This window comes from Urocampus carinirostris, chromosome 2, assembly GCF_059441175.1.
Source record: "Urocampus carinirostris isolate Australia breed hairy pipefish chromosome 2, RoL_Ucar_1.0, whole genome shotgun sequence".
Taxonomy (NCBI): domain Eukaryota; kingdom Metazoa; phylum Chordata; class Actinopteri; order Syngnathiformes; family Syngnathidae; genus Urocampus; species Urocampus carinirostris.
Window position 1 is genome coordinate 20,635,242 of NC_142350.1, and position 18,209 is coordinate 20,653,450.

General features: G+C 40.9%; 1 protein-coding gene across 2 annotated transcripts in view; it reads left to right on the forward strand.

The window, feature by feature from the left end:
• trps1 (trichorhinophalangeal syndrome I) overlaps positions 1 to 14,525 on the forward strand; it is a 148,700-nt gene extending 134,175 nt beyond the window's left edge. For both annotated transcript variants that reach the window (XM_088329347.1, XM_088329345.1), the window contains one exon: positions 9,813 to 14,525. In XM_088329347.1, the coding sequence (XP_088185473.1) occupies positions 9,813 to 11,066 (1,254 nt within the window). In that variant the 3' untranslated portion in view covers positions 11,067 to 14,525. The remainder of the gene's footprint in view (positions 1 to 9,812) is intronic.
• Positions 14,526 to 18,209: the final 3,684 nt, after the last annotated feature.

An 18,209-nucleotide genomic window follows, 5' to 3' on the forward strand; every position in this document is an offset into this window, starting at 1 on the left:
CACCGGGTTATAAGGCGCTACAATGGGAACGTCGACAAAAGAGTCAGATAGTTCAGTCAAACTTATTACCCCCTTAACATTCCCAAAGCTTGCAAAGAAGCAAATACGTGTCTCAGACACGTGCAGATGCGGTGTCCGTACGATGTCACTCAAATGCATCGTTCCGAATATCATTCGGAAGGTTAAAGTCTTGGGATTCAAGAAATGCAAACCATTCCTTAGTTTCTATTTTGTTTTTCGCTCGCAACTTTATTGTGCATATGACAATAAACACTTGGAATTGAGTTTAATTTAAAAATAGACACTACATTCCATCCATTATCTGCACCGCTTATCACAGAAACATCGAGTTCAGTCTGAAACAAGATACAGGGAAAATATATAGCCGGAGTAGCTCACCGAAGTTATTGTGTTCAATAATAATGTGCAACCATGGTCCTCTTATATCCGTGAGTGTAGTAAATCCAGGAGAGTAAAATATTTACAAATACAGTACAGAATAGTAAAATACTGTTTTCTCTATGCGTCAACCCAACTTGCTATTCACATTCATCTTTTTCGGCCAATTGCAGGCTTTGTTTTGCCCCTTTAGCCTATGCCAGCCTGTAAATGATAAAAAGGATCCGCCCCCTTTACCTCCGAATAACTTTAGCCAATAGTGATCAATTCAAATGATGATTGACACATTGGTTAGCCAATGAAACGCCGGTATATAAATCCCAGCATACACCGCGGACTACTTTGCGTTCGGGGGAAAATCTAGTCGGCAGCTGCTGCATTAGTTGACTTTGCGACTTAATATTGATCCATAAATAAGGCGCAATGTATTATAAGGTGCATGGTCAGCTTTTGAAAAAAATAAAGGCTTTTAGGTGCGCCTGATAGTGCGGAAATTACGGTAGCTTTCTATCCAGTGATTTAATTAGCATTTACTCTTTTATCTAGCGAGCTAATTTTTTCCCTTTATACTTTTGTAGCTTACTATCATGCTACTTTTTAGCAATTTCGCAAGCCATCTAGCAACGTTGTTATCGTAGAAATGGATTCACTGGCTGGCCTTTGGACTAATAACAAAAAGTAGCTCTCACCTTGAAAAAGGTTGGAGACCCCTGGTATATAAGTTATTCAGGGAAAAGGTTAATATTTAGTCTGTTCATTTGGGTCTAGTGGAATCTGAACTGTCTGCCCAATGGTAATAGTTTGAAAAGACGCTTGCTGAGGTAGTGAGAGCTGGTAATGTTCTCCAGACTGGGCAGGGGGCAGGCAGTGATCTTTTGGCCTGTCTTAATAATCCTCTGTAGGACTTTCCTGTCGGTGCTGTGATGCAGTACGTTAGGATGCTCTTTATGGTGGCAGCTTCTCATTCAGGTTGTTCATAATGAAGGATCAAGGACTAAAATTAGCCAAAAATATTCCCTTCTAAAATACAATTTGCAAATTCCATTCCACTCCATCACACCTTCTCTCTTAATGGAATTGTTCAACCTTAGTAGGTTTGTACAGGTCCTTGAAATCCTCAAAAAAGTGTGCAGTTTGTAACCCTTTAACATGGTCAAATTCAAGCAATTTAAGCATTTTCTAAGCCAATATGCCAATTCTTCCAGTGCTCTGTATCTTGGGCATCTTTGCAATTACACTTCACAAACTTATGCTAGCTGCAGGTAGTCACGAGGTGTGAAGAAATGCACTGGCAAAGTCACTTGAAAGCAATGTCGGTGTCATTTTGAAGCAGACTTGATGTATTTGTCTTCATTTAATGTGTGGTTTATGATGTCAGATTGCTGAGAAACACAGCAACAATTTCAAGCATTTACGAGCACTTTATAAACCTTTACAACATAACATTAAAATTTAAGCATCGTCAAGGACTTTAGGCACCCTTACGAACCCTGTGCTTGAACTCTAATGTGTTTTCAAGGATTTCAAAGTGCTCAAGTTTTAAATCAAGTGCTTGTAATAGCTTAAAATTGTTGCCATGTTTCTTAACAATCCTGCTGATGCGCTGGTGGCTTTTCGTTGGCATGGCATTCCTTCTTACCTGGTGATTAACTGCAGCTGGCATTAGTTTGTATGGCATTTTCCTATGAAACGTCATCTCCCCCTATGGCCCCAAGAGGACAGATGTATGCGACACCTATACAGGGCCCTATAAAATGTGTATTAGTGTAAGGATTATGTATTAATTATGGACATTTATTATGACCATGCTAAAGTAGGGTAACGGGAAGAACCTACCCTGAACAGTTATTTTTATCTAAAACCTATTTGGGGAAAGATTTGTCTCTGGCTTATATATATCTGTGACTTGAAAATTGCCTTTGAAAGTCCTAATAAGTGCTTGAATTTGGCCATGAAAATGGTCTACGAACCTTGTATTTCTCTCCTTAGTCCTGTACCTTAATACCATATTTTTGTAGTAGCAACGAGTCCAAAATGTCCTGGGCGCCAGAAGAGCGTGCATCTGTTCACCCTTAGCACAGCAAATAAACACGCTCAAGATCTGTGGCGCTGCGACTCCTGCCGAGGAAACCTAATAGTGCGCGAAGTATATTTGATTTGGCCTCAGTCGGGCTTCCTCGGGAGCACGAGACCGGCCGAGGGTCCGTCTCCGGCCCTTGAGGGCGAGACCGCGGAAATCCCCAACTTAATTAGACGCCACAAATTAGGAACGAGATAACGACGCTCTGGTTCGGGGCGGGCTGGTTTTTCGGAGCTGGGAGTCATTTCACGCATGGCTACGTGTTTGCATATTGACTTTTTCAAGCGCAAGGTTGCTTCCAATGTCATAAATCGCCGTGTTTATTTAATAAACGCTAAGCCCTCTTGGCAATTACCCAACGTGTATCCGAGTGCGCATCCCGCAATTAGAAACGGATCACGGAGTCGTTTTTATTGTGTGATTGATTGCACAAAGTGGATGTGACCGTCAATACTTATTATGAGAATTTAGAATAAATTGTCTTTATTGACGTAGTGTATATTGTTTACAGTGAGATGAGATGTGGCAATCCAGGATACACCTGTACATTATCTCCGCTGCATTTGCCGACAGAATCATTTCAACCGTTACCAAAAATGGGAAATGCAGGGTTTGTTCGGGTGCTTGAAATTGTTGCCATATTTTTCAATAAGTCTTTTAAAAAAAATGAAGCTGAGACTGCTCTCTGGCTTCACTCTGCCATTGCAGTTCTTCTTCCCTCGTGAGTAACTGCAGCTGGCATGAGTTTGTTTTCCATTGTCGCCTCCAAGGGCATGCTACACCTAACAGGGCACTGTGAAATAGAAGCCAAAAATCAGGAAATTAAAGTAATTCTAATAATATTTGAAGCACCTTTCGGGACACCAAAGGTTGCTGTACACATTGTTACAAACAAGTAATAAATAACAAACACAAATACTGTAGAGTTAAAAGGGGGCAGTGTGTGAGGCAAAGGATCAATAAAAGGTGAATTTTGAGTCCGGATTTGAAGATAACAGGGTAGTATAATTACTACAATCAGAGTACTTACAGGTGCTTCAAATCCTTGAAAATGCTTGGATTTTAATGTAGTGGCTTCAAGGATTGGAAAGGGCTTGAATTTTGCGTGAAGTGCTTGTAAATGCTTAAAATATTTTGTCACCTTTCTCAACAAGTCTGCTTAATAATAACGTAGACACGTTGCCCTGGTGGGTTTGCTCTGGCATTGCATTTTTTCCCTTGTGATTAACTGCGCTTGGTATTGGTTGGTTGGATTCCTAAAACACTAAGGTACTAAGGGTCACCATTTACTGTGGTGTGTCTTAGACACGTAAACCCTGGTGGGGCCCATCCCACTCCAGTCCAACAAATGTTTCCACCCAGTCTCGAACCAGAGATCCTTTGCGTGTTAGGCGAATTTGCTAACCAATACTGCATTCAAATCAAATGTATTTGTAAAGCACTTTCTAGGCAATAGATTGTCACTCAAAATCTTGTATAAAACATTTAGTGTACACCAAGTAAATAAATCCTACTCCTTTATCCCCACCCAACAAACCCGTAACATGAAATACACATTATTGGAAATGAAATGTGATTATGGCAAAGACTAACCATGTGAGGAAAAGGAACTGAGGCCTAACCACACTGATAGGGATGGCAGCATATGTTTTCTGGATTTTCAACCATTAAACCACATTTTACCAATGTGCGCCAATAAGGTGCAGACATTAATGAACTGTTCCTTTATGTCACAAAAGCAACTGTGGTAATGTCACCATGAAAAAAAATATGAAAGCCACAAACGACGCAATGATGGCATGAAATACAATGTGAAAGGTAACATTTCAGAACTAAATCGTTTTTCCCCCTATTATTTAGGAGTTAGTATTAGTACAGTGGCATAAACACAACAGCGACCAGATGATGAAGGTGCTTTATCTGAGTCAGATGACGAAGCTCCTCTTGCTATTGTTAACCGTGGAAACCACTAATTTCAGTTTCATGCGGGTGAGCAAACCCTAAAAAAATGTGAGACTACTTGCCCAAGACACACATTAGGAAGTGTTGACTCTGGTGGTTGAGGAGTTTGTGGACTGTAAACCGAATAATAAAATAAGAACTTTATTATTTCAAATGAGCATATTTATAGGCCAGGAACAATAAAAAAAATATTTGTTTTGTTTTCCTAACATGTTTTGTTTTGTAATTTTAAAACAATATTTTCAATTGTCCTATTTCTGCTTGGCGCAGTGACTGCCAAATGCTACTAAGGTCTGTGTTTATTCAATTAGGACCTTCATTAGCCTTAAAGGTGACCTTTAATCTTATAATTCACTGGTGGCTGCTCTTGACAATGCCAGCGACTCATTGAAAAACAGAAGAGTGCTGAGCAGAGGGTATTTATCAGGCCCATCTGTCAATGAGCATGGAAGCAGTGAGTGAAACTCTCTCCTGCAGCCTTGGTGCATTTCAATCTTATTATTTTTACAAACTTTTTTCAGCTTTTGTGTTGTACAGAGACACCTTGCATTGTGTTCTGCAGCAGACCGTATGCAGCAAATACTATTGTCATGGTAATTGGAATGGTTTTCCAGTAGAATTTCAATTGTCCGACTTTTGTAGTATAGCTGTTGTAATATCATATCTATAGGCTACAGCTATATACACTGCGCATACAGCACAGGTTAAAAAAAAAAGTTTAACTCTGCTTCCAAGTGCCTATCTGGTGGTTGTTTGGGTCACTGGTCAAATCTAAACACAAGGTATCTGACAGAATGAATGTGCATTAGCAGAAAGTGACGGATGCGTACTAACATGGAAGGGAATTTAAGTAACCGGTTCAATGTAGCTGAGTAAGAGTACAATCAACTCAAGTAAAAGTATCTTAATTTAAAAATACTCCCAGAAGTAATCAAGTAAATGTTACTCAATACTACCCACCTCTGGGCCTGTGACTGAGGCGGCGTCAGGAGAGAAGGGAATAGCGAGGCTTCAGCTCCAACGTACTGCTACAGCGAAGCTACGTATCAACTCTCACGAGCTACTCCTGCTGAAAATGTACCTGACCCACTCCCAATCCATTACCCATACAACAGTAGCTGCAATACTTGCGAAACCGCTGCATTTGGGACATTTGTATTTTAATCATTGCTAAGACCTGGCTCAACTAGAGGTTAACCAATGCTCGTGTGCAGCATGCCAGCTGCTCTTTTAATGACTTTTGTCCACTGAAAGGAGAATCCTTCCAATTTTTTGTACTTGGGTATTTATTGTCATTATACTACTCATTCAAATGCTGTTGTTATTTTGTCAGTCGGTAAGGAGGTATTTTTGACCATGGGGGGGGTCCCAGTCCCCATTAACTGCGATCACTGAGGGATTACTGTACATTGAAAGAAATCAAAAGTAACGTTCCACATACAACAGACAAATAACTTTTCAACGCACGATCAATTCCAGTTGGGCCTCGTGCCACGGAACTCGTGAAACGTCTTGTAAATACCCCCCGTCGTTGCCCTGTATACTCCCTCCCCGGCGACAATGGTATTTTTCACGGCGCGATAAAAGTTTTATTTGCTCGACACACATTATTAGCGAGGATCGCGGCTAGTAAAAACGCTGCCGTCGTGAAATCGTACAGCCACAGTGATGAATATGGAGTTGCAGACGCCATAGGCTACAGTTTGTTTTGAAACGGGGAGACATTTTTTGATGTTGTGAATCACTGTAATTTTGCACCGCCATAAAAAGGTCAAGGGTCAAACATAACTCAGGATAACGTCCTAACCGACTGAGAGTATACCACTGTCACAAAATAACAACTATAGATCTAAAAACACAAAATAGCAGTTTAATAAATGCTCTTTATTGTCATCATTTGGAAGTAAAACAAAATTGGAGGGCTTTTCCTTTCAGTGCAGGAAAGCAATATCGAGAGGAGCCGACTAAGGCTGCATGATAAGCGAAATCATGGCGATGTAATGTAGCGGGATTGTGTAATTGCACGACGCTGTGTTGACTTCTTAGACGTCAACACCAACAACTTTCCCCAGAAAAAAATCAGTGCAAGCGCTACTAACACTGAGATATCTAAGTTGGAACTCACAGAATGAGGTTTTTATTCTCGCCTCCAAATGAGTGTAGCATGGGCATCTTAGCGGAAAAACAAACATTAGTATTTTGCACATTTTTCAAAATCATCCGTCTTTTTCCTAAAGTGGTCAGTGACTGGTGACAGAATGTCTTTGCTTTTATACAGTCTGACGGCCCTAAAATTAGTTTTAACTGTAAGATGCATAAGTGAGCTGTAAATGACCCAATGGGTGTTTTTTTAATCTGTAAAAATAAAAAGAGTTATCAAGTAATGTATCCCTCATAAAACACATTTGAGATCATGATGCCATTAGTATTTTGATTGTTTTCCCCACTTATTTTATGGAAGAGCGAATGTACTGTTAGGTCATGCATCCAAGGTAGCACAGAAAATGCTCTTTTCTTTTAATATCGCATCGGAATTGAAATATTGGTCTGCAAAAGCTCAATTGTGAAGCCCTACAGCAGACTAGTTCAGATTCAGATTTACTTTGTCATTTGTGTACACGTGTATACAGAACGAAATGTCGATACATCTGACCCGCACAGTTTCCTTGAGCGTCAGCCGGGATAGATAAGATCAACCATGTCTTTGTCAGAATTTTAGCGCAGCAGTTCGTCATCTCGCGGTTTGATGTTAGTTCCAGTTGTAAATGGTCCAGTTTATTGTCCAGAGAGCAAACGTTGGAGAGGAAAATGGATGGGAGAGGCGTTTTGAAGGGTTTAGCCTTTAGCTTAGCGGTTAGCCCGGCCCGACAACCTCGCTTCCTCCTCCGGTCACGCCGCTCTCTTGCCACTCTGCTTCGCTGCTTTGTAGGCCGCTGGGTCTTGTTGACATAGCAGTCCGTGGCTAATAAACACTCCCGAGTGGTCGAAGCAGTGATCGCATATCCAGCAAAAAAAACTGCGATCGTATATTAATTTGCAGTTTGAGTTGACTTTGTGCGCCGTCAAAACTGAGTCGAAGACTGGGTTTTATGGCCGAAGTGTAAAAAACTGTAGCGAGCCGATGTCGCCGCAGCCGAACAGGGGCGCCGCCATCTTAAAATTTTGTTGCATACTAGTATAGAGCAGTGTTATAAATAATGGTGTTAATGAATTAGAATTTCCTGTTATTGTAAAATTATTTTATTTTTATTTATTTATTTATTATTTATTTATTTTTCCCACTGTTACAAATCAGTTACCCTTACTAGCGGTGCGTGTTGACGTACGTTTGTTATGTGTTTGTGTGAACGCTGATTGGTATTTCATATTGTTTACAGTTTATTTTTCTTGCACCTCAAGTGTAAGAAAAATCTGTTACAAATGAGAAAGTTGTTAGCCTAGCCGTAACGGTAGACTGAACCTGCAGCCTTGATATTTCCTTACTTAATGAATTTATTTTTAATGCAGGGAGCCGCTAAATCAGTAGCAGTTGCTATGCTTCACAGTTGAGATCCGATCTGCAACCTCAGTGGAAATGTTTAAATCTAAACTTAAAACTCACTTCTACTCCATAGCATATGAATAACCTACTCTTCTCGTCGGCTGAAAAATAGTCTGTGTAATATAGTGTAATAATCTGTGAATCCCTTTGAGACTCTTCGTGATTTAGGGCTATACAAATAAAGATGACTTGACTTGACTTGTTTTGGTGGACACGTTGACTTGTGCGCCCGATCCGCTGATTGAGTGAGAGCATACACACAATCACGCCCACCCACCCAACACTTATAGATACAACTTTATCCTCATGATAGCATTTGCTGTGTGCTGTCTGCTCAGACCACATTGCACAATGTTTTGATATCAATCACTATAAAACAAGTCAATTTAAGACCAGCGAAGCAACGAAGTAGAGAGGGGTCTCTAGAATGACAAATTTCTTTGGACCTGAATGTTAAAGTCCACTATGTTATCGTTTTTTTGTAGGGCTAGCGTCACTGTTGCAACATCAAACATTAGCCTTTAGCAGTAATTTCCGGGGCTTGATACAGTTGCAGTCAAAGCTAGCATTAGTGACAAACTTTGAAGCTAGGAGTCATTTATTTTAAGCTCTTTTTAAAAAATTGTTTTCAACCCAAAGTATTTATAATCCACATGTTATTGGTCAACATTTGCTAACAACATAAGGTAAGAAACAGTTGAATTGTTGTAAAATGTGGCACTAATCTCTGAATCTGAACTTAATATCAGCTTCTAGCCACTATTGAGTGTAGCGGTCAATATGGTTGATGCATTCAAATACAGTTGGAAATTTAAGACTCAGGCACGTCATGATTGTGATTAAATGTGCAAATCAGCATTAAATAATGTATAATAATGACAAGTGATGTATTCTCTTTTTACGATTAGACAACTGCAAAGATCAGGGTTGGTAAACCTTTATCTTTGCCAAATTCAAGCCATTTTGTGAAGGACCTTTCAAATGGATTTTTACAATATAAGCACTCTATTGTATTCTTTAAAGCCAGGTTGTTAAAAATCAAGTTTTATTTTTGAAGGAATCTTGCCGAGGGCATGCGTTTCCGATTCTATACCGGGAAAAGGGCCGCGAGAAAAGCAGTCGCGGTTGAGTAAACCTTATGCATGAAAATTTCGTTAGATGAGAACCTGGCTGATAAGGGCACACGGTTCTACGTTGCTACATGGTGTGACGGAATAAAACACTTGGGTGCATGAATCAAAAGGCTTGATCATTATTCAGCTGGGTCAATACACTTAAGACCGCGTTCAAAGCCTATTTTCCAGTATCGTTTCAAGTAGAAATCCAGCGCCATTCTAGAATGAAAGCTTAAACTTTAGTTTTAACCCCAAATCTAGTCCTGAACTTATTTCGGAACCCTTAAAACCCAAACCTTAGCTCTGACTGTAGCCCTGACCCTGTTTCAAACCGTAGCTCTAGACTTATTCTGGAACCATAAAATACATTTAAAACCCTTATTTGAAGGCCCAACACTTAACTTAAGAAACATAGAAACAATTTTAAACATTTACAAGCACCTCACCCATAGAAACCTTTGAAGAAGTTTGCTTAGGATGCTAAGGTTGTTTATTATTTGACTTTAACTACGCGTTTGCTGTTCTCTGATATCCAAAACTCTTATATCTGATCTGCTTTTTTAAATTAACATGTAAGATTTAACAAAACTAATGTATCCCTGGGATACATTAGAACAGTTCTCTCCTGTCCACCTTGCAAGATTCCATTGACGTCTCCTTTCCCTATTTTGAGTCTCTAATCAACTCTCGACTTTGATGTCCCTTTTTGTTTCAGACCCCGCGACCTCTAAACATCATCAAGCAGAACAACGGCGAACAGATCATTCGCCGGAGAACCCGCAAGCGCCTCAACCCGGATACGCTAGCGCCCGAAAACCCGAAGCAGCAGCGCCCCGCCGGCGAGGAGCGCTGCAACGGCGACGAGACCGAACGAAACTTTGTCTCGGCCAAAGGCCAACAGCTGCCGTCCCCGCGCTCGCGGTCCCCGCGATCCACGCAAGCCTTCCTGGCCAATCAGACGCTGGAGATCCACCGCCGCATGCCCCCTCTGTTGCTGCCGTCGCACCCCGCTCCCCCTGAGGTGGCCAAGGCGGAAGGGGGTAAAGCGGGTTCCGGAGGGAGCTCGGAGAGGGGGAGCCCCATCGAGAAGTACATGCGGCCCTCCAAACAGTCCAGCTACTCCCCACCGGGTTCACCCATCGAGAAGTATCAGTACCCCTTGTTCCCCGTTCCGCTCCCCCTCGCGCTCTCCCCGGACTTGACCCCGGAGTCGGACTGGCTACGGTTCTGGACCAAGTATAAGCTAGCCGCCGCCTCGGGTATGAATGCCGGAAGTATGGTCAACAACGTGCATTACTTGGGCGCCATGGTGGCCCCGGTGCCGCAGCACCACTCTCAGAGCTACACGGTGCCGTACTGCTCCTCGCCGTATTCGCCCCTTCCTCCGCCGCCCGCCCCGGCCCAATACCCGCCTCCGCCGCTTAACCCTCAAACTTCTTCCGCGGAAAGCGAAGCACCTTTGGATCTTGCCATTCGGCAAAGGGACGCGACTGGCGAAAAGAAGAAGCGGGCGTCGCCTTTATCCACAAGCCCAAAACCCCAAGAGGAGGAAACCTCGTCGCCGCGTGCCACGGCAGATGCCGCCACACAAGACGAGCCCAACAACCGATGCCTTCATTGCGCCATCTACTTCCTGGACGAGGTCATGTACGCGCTGCATATGAGTTGCCACGGTGAACAGGGACCCTTCCAGTGCGGCTTCTGCCTACAGGTTTGCGCCGACCGCTACGACTTCACCACGCACATACAGCGAGGGGCGCACCGAAAAAAGGCGGACGAAGAGCCGGAACATTTAGCGCCAAACCATCAGGATTCAGAGCCTGAGCGTCCAGATTCGGAATGTCCGGACGTGGCGTCAAAGCAGCCAGATCTGACCCAGGAAGAGACTACGAAGGAACAAGATGAAGGCTGCAAAATGGGTTCCGGTGACGGCCAGGAACAGGATACCGATTTCTCTCAAGAACATTAAGCCCACTCCTGACAGTATCTGTAGAGCAGTGGTCGGCAACTGCTAGCCCACACAGAAATGAAAGCCTTAATTTTCCCTTATACTGTATTTACCCGTGAATACACACAAAGTTTGGGTTTTATGTAGGGATAACTGATATTCATTTAGTCTAAAAAAAAAAGTCTGAATAAGGCCGAAAGAAACAAATACGATTTTAAATTTAAATAATACTTTCTGAAACATTATACAGTAGAATTTTAGCATACTAATGGGTCCAATCTTTCACTTACACCAAAAACAGGATATCAAATTAGGCAGCCACTCGGACAAAGGATACATAAAAATTTAAATAGCTCCCTGATTTATTACAATAAAAAAAAAATGTCAATAGAACTAAAATGACTTGACATTCTTAGCAGTCTTGTTTCACAGGCAATAACTAAGTGCTGTAAATCAGTTACTTGGCACATGCTCTACTGCGACAGCACTGCCTGTACCCCTGATACATCTGATGAAAATATATTTCCCTAAACAAATACAAAGATGATTATTCTTCCCACTTCAGTGGTTCTGCCCCTGGTCGCTTAACCAATCAGAAGGCGCAAGAGCAGGAGAGGCAGAACGGCTCGGCCCTATCTGAGCCTTAATAACCAAGTTTTACCTTTAAACGGCCCGTGGCGTGAATAAAAGTCAATCTCTAACATTAAACCGATCCGCGGTACAGAAAAGGTTGCCGACCACTGCCGCAGCGCACTTCAGGTTTAGAAAAAAAAAGCATCGAAATGCTGGAATAACTTGCCAAGTGCTGCTGGGGATCAGAGAAAACTACTGCGGTGTATCCCCTGAACCTGCCGTGCAGAAACCAAATCGGATCTGGACTCGGTGGAAACGGTGTCGAAGTGGGTCAAGCTGCTGTCGGGGTTCAAAAAAAAAAAAAAACGCACCCAAAAAAAGCCAAACCATCCAAAAGTAGACACGGACGCTCCGAAACGGCAGCTGTCGGAAGCCCGTGTGGACGGAAACCGAGCGACTCGGTTTTTGTTCCGTGCCATCTTTCTAGCCACGTGCCTGGCTGCTTTTGCCTGCCTGATGATAGGACAAAAACAATTAACCTGCTTAACTTTTGTATCTGACAATAATAATAGTCATTTTAATTGTAATAATATTTGTTTTTAAAAACATGCAATTTCATACTTTTCTTATGTTACTTTAAAAAAAAGCGTATATTTTTTTGTTCAGGACGTGGTACGACAATTTCTTTGTTTTTCAGGTTTCTGTAATGTCTTGATTGGAATTGTACATAGAAATGAGTGCGCGAGGGCGCGTCCGTCCCCGATCTCAAAAACTAAATGAAGGTTTGCTATTTCAGTCCTCAGGGGTCCACGCGTGCTGCGCACCAGCCCGCCCGCTTTCCTTTCATCCCGACAATTTATTCCTTTTTATTTTGTGAATCGTACGTGACGTAGATCTCGACGGAGGGTCCTCGATTTATGACTGTTTCACCGACGCCAAATTTTCATTGCAGTATTATGATTTAATTTACCCACGTAATAATTCAAAGGGTTGCCAAACGTTTAAAATCCAGGGTTCGTACGGGTGCTTAAAATCATTGAATTTTAATTGTGTTTTCAAGGATTGAAATGTGCTTATATTTTAGGTGAACTAAATGCTAGAACTTGTTGCCATGTTTCTCAACAAGTTTGCTTAAAAATAATGCCGACACTGCACTCTGGTGGCTTTTGCCGTTACATTTCTCGTTCCCCCGTCATTCGCGGCAGCTGGCATTAGTTTGTATGGCATTGTCCTATGACGCCTGCATGCTGCACCTAACCAGGGATCTATGAAATGTGAATTAGGACAGGGATTGTATATTAAATGTGGCCATTTATTATGGGTCATGCAAAAAAATAAGGTAGCATCTCCCAGTGGTACATTGGTATGGGGAGAACTTCCTGCAACTGAAAATTTAAGCTACGTATTTGCAATTTGACTCAAGATCTCAAATGGTATTTGCACACTCCAGATTAAAAATCACATACTGTATTTTTCTTACTGTTGATTCCTTGTTTAGCTAGTGCAATCAAACATATATATGTATATGTTGCACTAGAGTATAAGATGCATTTTTGGGGGAAATGGATTGGATAGAATCAACACCAAAAACATGTCATATGAAGAGGCAATTTAAGATAAAATGAACATTTCCCTCCGAAGCGTACATCCCTCGCCCAAACATCTGAATTTTGGGGAAGGTAATACAATAGTAAAGCATGGATATTTGCTCCTTGTGTAGAAAGCACATTAGAGTAACTTGACTTTGGCAAAATGACGCCTTATCCTCTAAACATCCACCTCCTGTTTTATCTTAATTTCATTTTGGCGTAATAATCTTTATGGTAGAGGACATAAGAGTTTTCAATACATGTGATTTTCAGGATATTACTGTTTCGAATCCCTGATTAATCACAATACAAGCAACTTGTGTCAATCGATTGGCACACTACCGTTTCTTACCAAAGTCGATATTTTCAACTTGTCTAAAAATAATTTCCATATAAGGTGCAAATGCTCTGTGCTGTACTGCTCGATGACATTTTCCAAAAAGTGAGATACAAAATCATTTTAGTGCCGTTTCACAAGGCACAACGTTGGCAATTTCGACATGTAAACACAGGCCTAGAGCACCCTCTGCCGGTTTCGTGTGAAAATAACATGAGAAATGACTTACCCCGATTACATTGCATTAATCGTCTCACACATAACTCTCACCAGAGTATAAGTCACACTGACTAAACTATCTTCGATATACAGGATTCACACCGGAATGCTGTAGAAACGAAAAAAATGGTCTCGAATTTACCCATAAAAGATGTACGAACCCTGAACCTCGGCCGTGTAAATCGACGGAATATCAAAACCGTCGTAAAGCAAGGACCCTCTCTCGAGTCCGTGTTCTCATTCTAATTGTTATCAACTGAGTGTTCAGCGTCCGGGTTCGAATGCCTTGCCAGAGCGCTACAGTCTTGTTCCATTTAAGGGTACGCACGCCCCATCTTCCATGAGTCTCGTCTCTTATTTATCAGCAGAATATTTTTCTACTTCTATAGCGTTGACATCGCTGCCTTAGATTGAAAACAAAGAGGATAGGACTCCGATGAAGGAAAACCAAGCCTTAGATGGAAATGCTATTTTTCTAGCCGCCAACAGAATCCCGTCTAGTGCCTCCTCGCCTTTCGGAAGGGATGCCTCTTTTTCCATCCGTAGCATACGCGCTTGCTGCTTGTTATCGTCTCCATGACCTCACTGAGAACAACACGGGAAAAAAAACAATCATTTGACGACATTGCACTCTGTCGTTTTGTCTCAAAATGGTACGTAGACCTCAAATCGACAGGGATATCGTACGTCCGTGTATCATAGAGCTATAAGGAGCCGTTTGAGAAGTAAAATCATATTTGCTCTCACACATGAAATCATAGATACGCACTGTGCAAACACTGCTATACTCTCATACGCACACTACTCTCTCACACCATTAAAATTACTCTGAGGTTTTTTTCACAGCTCGTGTAATGATCAAGTCTTGTTGCACTCGGGGTACCTCTGAGGTCGAACGAGTGCTGCCAGTAAAGTGGTGTATGTGAGAGTAGAGTAGCATATGTGTGACAGCATAGTTGTGTGTATAATTTAAACACTACTATCGTCTATTATAATCTCATACACATAAGAGTGTAGTAGTGTGTGTAGGAGAGTATAACTGTATGAGAGTAGAATATGTGTGAGTATGACGTTATGTAAAAGCAAGTACAATTTACTTCTCAAAAAGCCTCTTATTTAAATTGATATCGAAACATTTCCTGGATACCACCATTTAGTCGGGGAAAAAACATCAAAATGCTACAGTAGTCTGAAATTTTAAAATGTGTATTGAAAAAAACTCCAACGAGGCCTTATTAAGTTTGTCATGAGAGTTCATCAGACCCGTTACACGTTCTGTGTGCTCGTAATTGTTTAGTTAGCAAGTACAAAAGGCAAAACTCACTTTTCTGGGATTTTTTCAGAGTATTTTTTCTCGTACTATAATTTTGAATTTGTTTTTCCAGTTAAATGAAGGTTTTAAAGCCGGAGTCACCAACTCGTGATACCAACATCAAATACTTCAATTGTTCTTAAAGCCCCATTGTGTTCCATTAAAGATGCCAATAATACACATTTTAGCCAACACATGAATAATAAGGACTTTGTTTTTGTTAGCTTAGCATGTAGCTTGCTTACTTGTTTTTTAGTTCAATGCATAACGAACCAATACGTTAGCTTAGTATGTAGCCCCTTAAGAACATCTGCTTAGCCTGTGGCCCACCACTTCTCGTGATTTTCTAGGGAAATTGAAAAGGATCAGTGTTTTTAAACATTTGATCCATTTTAGAAGAATGGATCATATTTGCCTATAATTTATATCTAAGTCACTGGGTGCCCTTATAAAAGGAAGATGTTTTAGTGGTTTGTGTAGCCTTTTTTTTAAACCCATTTCTAAAAAAATACAACTTGGTAAAAACATATTTAGAAATACATATCAAACTAGTAGCCATCGGTGCTATTCAGTAACAAAATGTTACTTCAAAAAGGTTGGTGACCCCTGCTTTAAGGCATCGGTGCTCACGACAGTGGTCAATACCCATGCCGCCTGCCCCCTAGTGGCCATTTAACAATCAGATTAAATAAATTTAGCAAAGGGAAAACATTTGTCAAGTTTTTTTTTTTATGGTAACTGGATCAATTACTCCAAGAGTATTGGTCTGCAAAAATGTGGTACTGAACATCCCTACTTAAAACCAGCGCAATTGACAGACGTACTACTTATCGTTTTGCTCGTTTGACGTATTCCTACGTAGTAGATGGACCTTGGACGTCAACGATGAATCAATGCAATTGTTTTATCTTAATTGTACATAAACCAATTTAAGGCCACAAAGTCTTAAAAAATAGCTTATTTCCAAAGTTTACAGTTATCGCAAAAATATGTAAAATCTATTTTTTTAACATCGAAAACGAACAAGGCGGGTGAATGTGATTTCCGTTTATTTTTTGGCAAGCGCCCGTGTTTACATTTTGGAAATGTAGCAGATAAATGAAGTAACGGGGAAATACTGGAGTGCAGGAAACCCTCAAAAGCGCATTTTTGACTCCGCCCACTTTGCCCCACAGAGTCCCTCAACTTGAATTCATTGGGGAAAAAAAGAATACAAGGGGACATTTTCAGTCTGTGTTCGATAAAGGCTGCCTGGCAATACCAGGTGCTGTTTAAAAAAAGGTCATTTGGCGCACGCTCTGCTGCGACAGCATTGACTGTACCCCCTTGGTACAGTGGACGAAAATGAATTTCCCTCAGGGGACCAAATCAATTCAATTATTCATTTATAATTCACAGGAACGGCATTTTACGTCAACGTTTACATCGAGGCCTGTGAGTTTTTTTGTTTTTGTTCTTTAGCTACCTGTGTTCCGCCAAACACAAATGTAGCTTAGCATGTAGCCGAGGGTACGATGGTGATCAAAAAGGGAGCTTCGAATAAAAGTTGGTCCCAACTTTGCATGGATGATGATAAAATGAACATTTAATCGACATTTCTTTTCGTAGAATTTTTGTTCTCGCGTTAATATAAATCGGGATTTTTTTTTTCAATTAGTTTCTTGTCATGTCTTATTTTATCGTGTTATCGTTTCGTACGTTATTTGTTTGGTTTGCAAAAATGGTGTACTTTAAATGACGTTTGCGGCGGGGGTGAGAATAAGTTTGTTACGCAGCTAAACTTGAACAATTGATAATAAGAATTAATAAAAGTAACAAATATAATGAACATGTGTGTACCTTGTGTCAATTTGCTGTGCCCCAAATTGTGTTGTTACCCCAGGTTCGTACGAGGGCTTGAAATCCTTGAAAATGCTTGAATTACAATGTGTTTCCCTGGATTGAAAAGTGCTTGAAATGGTTGCTGTGTTTCTCAACAACTCTGCTTAAAAAAATGTTATTGATGCTGCCCCCTATGGGTCGTGCCCAACATGACAAATAAATGTTACAACCAAACAGGGCACTGTAAAATGTGTATTCGTGCAAGGATTACATATCAAGTGTGAAATTGTAACGGAAAGAACTTCCTGCAACTGAAATTGTAAACTACATATTACTGTCATTTTACCCAACACCTTTATGAAGAGAAATTGGTCTCGAATACAAATATATTCTCGATTTACACAGTATTCTTAATCTTGCACATAACAATACATATGTAAATCACAGATATTTCTTTAAATGGTACTGGATAAATTGGAAAATTGGCTTTTAAAGTACTTAAAATCAGCCATTAAAAAAAAAATGTGTATGAAAAAAAACAAAAACTGGTTAGCAGTATGATTTATGATATGGTACGCAAAACGACCACAAGAGGACAGCACTGAGTTTTGAGTGGTGACCAAAAACGAGTTCCAGCTGAAAGCACTTTTGGTGGCACGCTGAGTTGAAAGGTGAGTTTTGCTATTAGAACTCCCCGTTACAAACGATAAATATAAGAACATATTTTATTGGTACTATTGTTCACCTTTATCTCATGTTCGACAAACTTTTCTATGCTAAAAGCTACTTTTTGTTACCGATAGGCGTGATGAGCCATTTTTAAAATCACTTCTGTATTGACAATATTGTCCCGTTATTAAAAGTAGGCTTAAAACTTGGATCAGAGTACTGAGTGATCTACATAAATGACTTCAAAGCTTCTTTTTGGAAGGATTGCCCTGAATTTAAAGAGACACTGTGTAATACTTGACCACTAGATGTCACTGTATTGTGTAGTGCAGGGGTCTCCAGCATGATGCCCGCGGGTGCCCCCTAAGGACAGCTGAAGTGCCCGCCGACCCTGTGCTGGGTCATTGGAATTTTCTAGTCTGATGAGTTTTTCTTTCTTTCTATCCTCTTTTTCTCTTCTTTTGTTGTCTTCCGTCTCTATCTCTCCCTTTATCTTGTTCTCCTTCTCTCCCTCTTGTTTCTACTACCAATATTTAACTTGGTCATAAAACAGTCAGCAGAAATGCATATTAATCAGGGTGCCGTTTGCAGCAATTTGTTGCAAAAAGACCCTGGTGTAGTGCAATTGAAAACGAGTGCTTCAA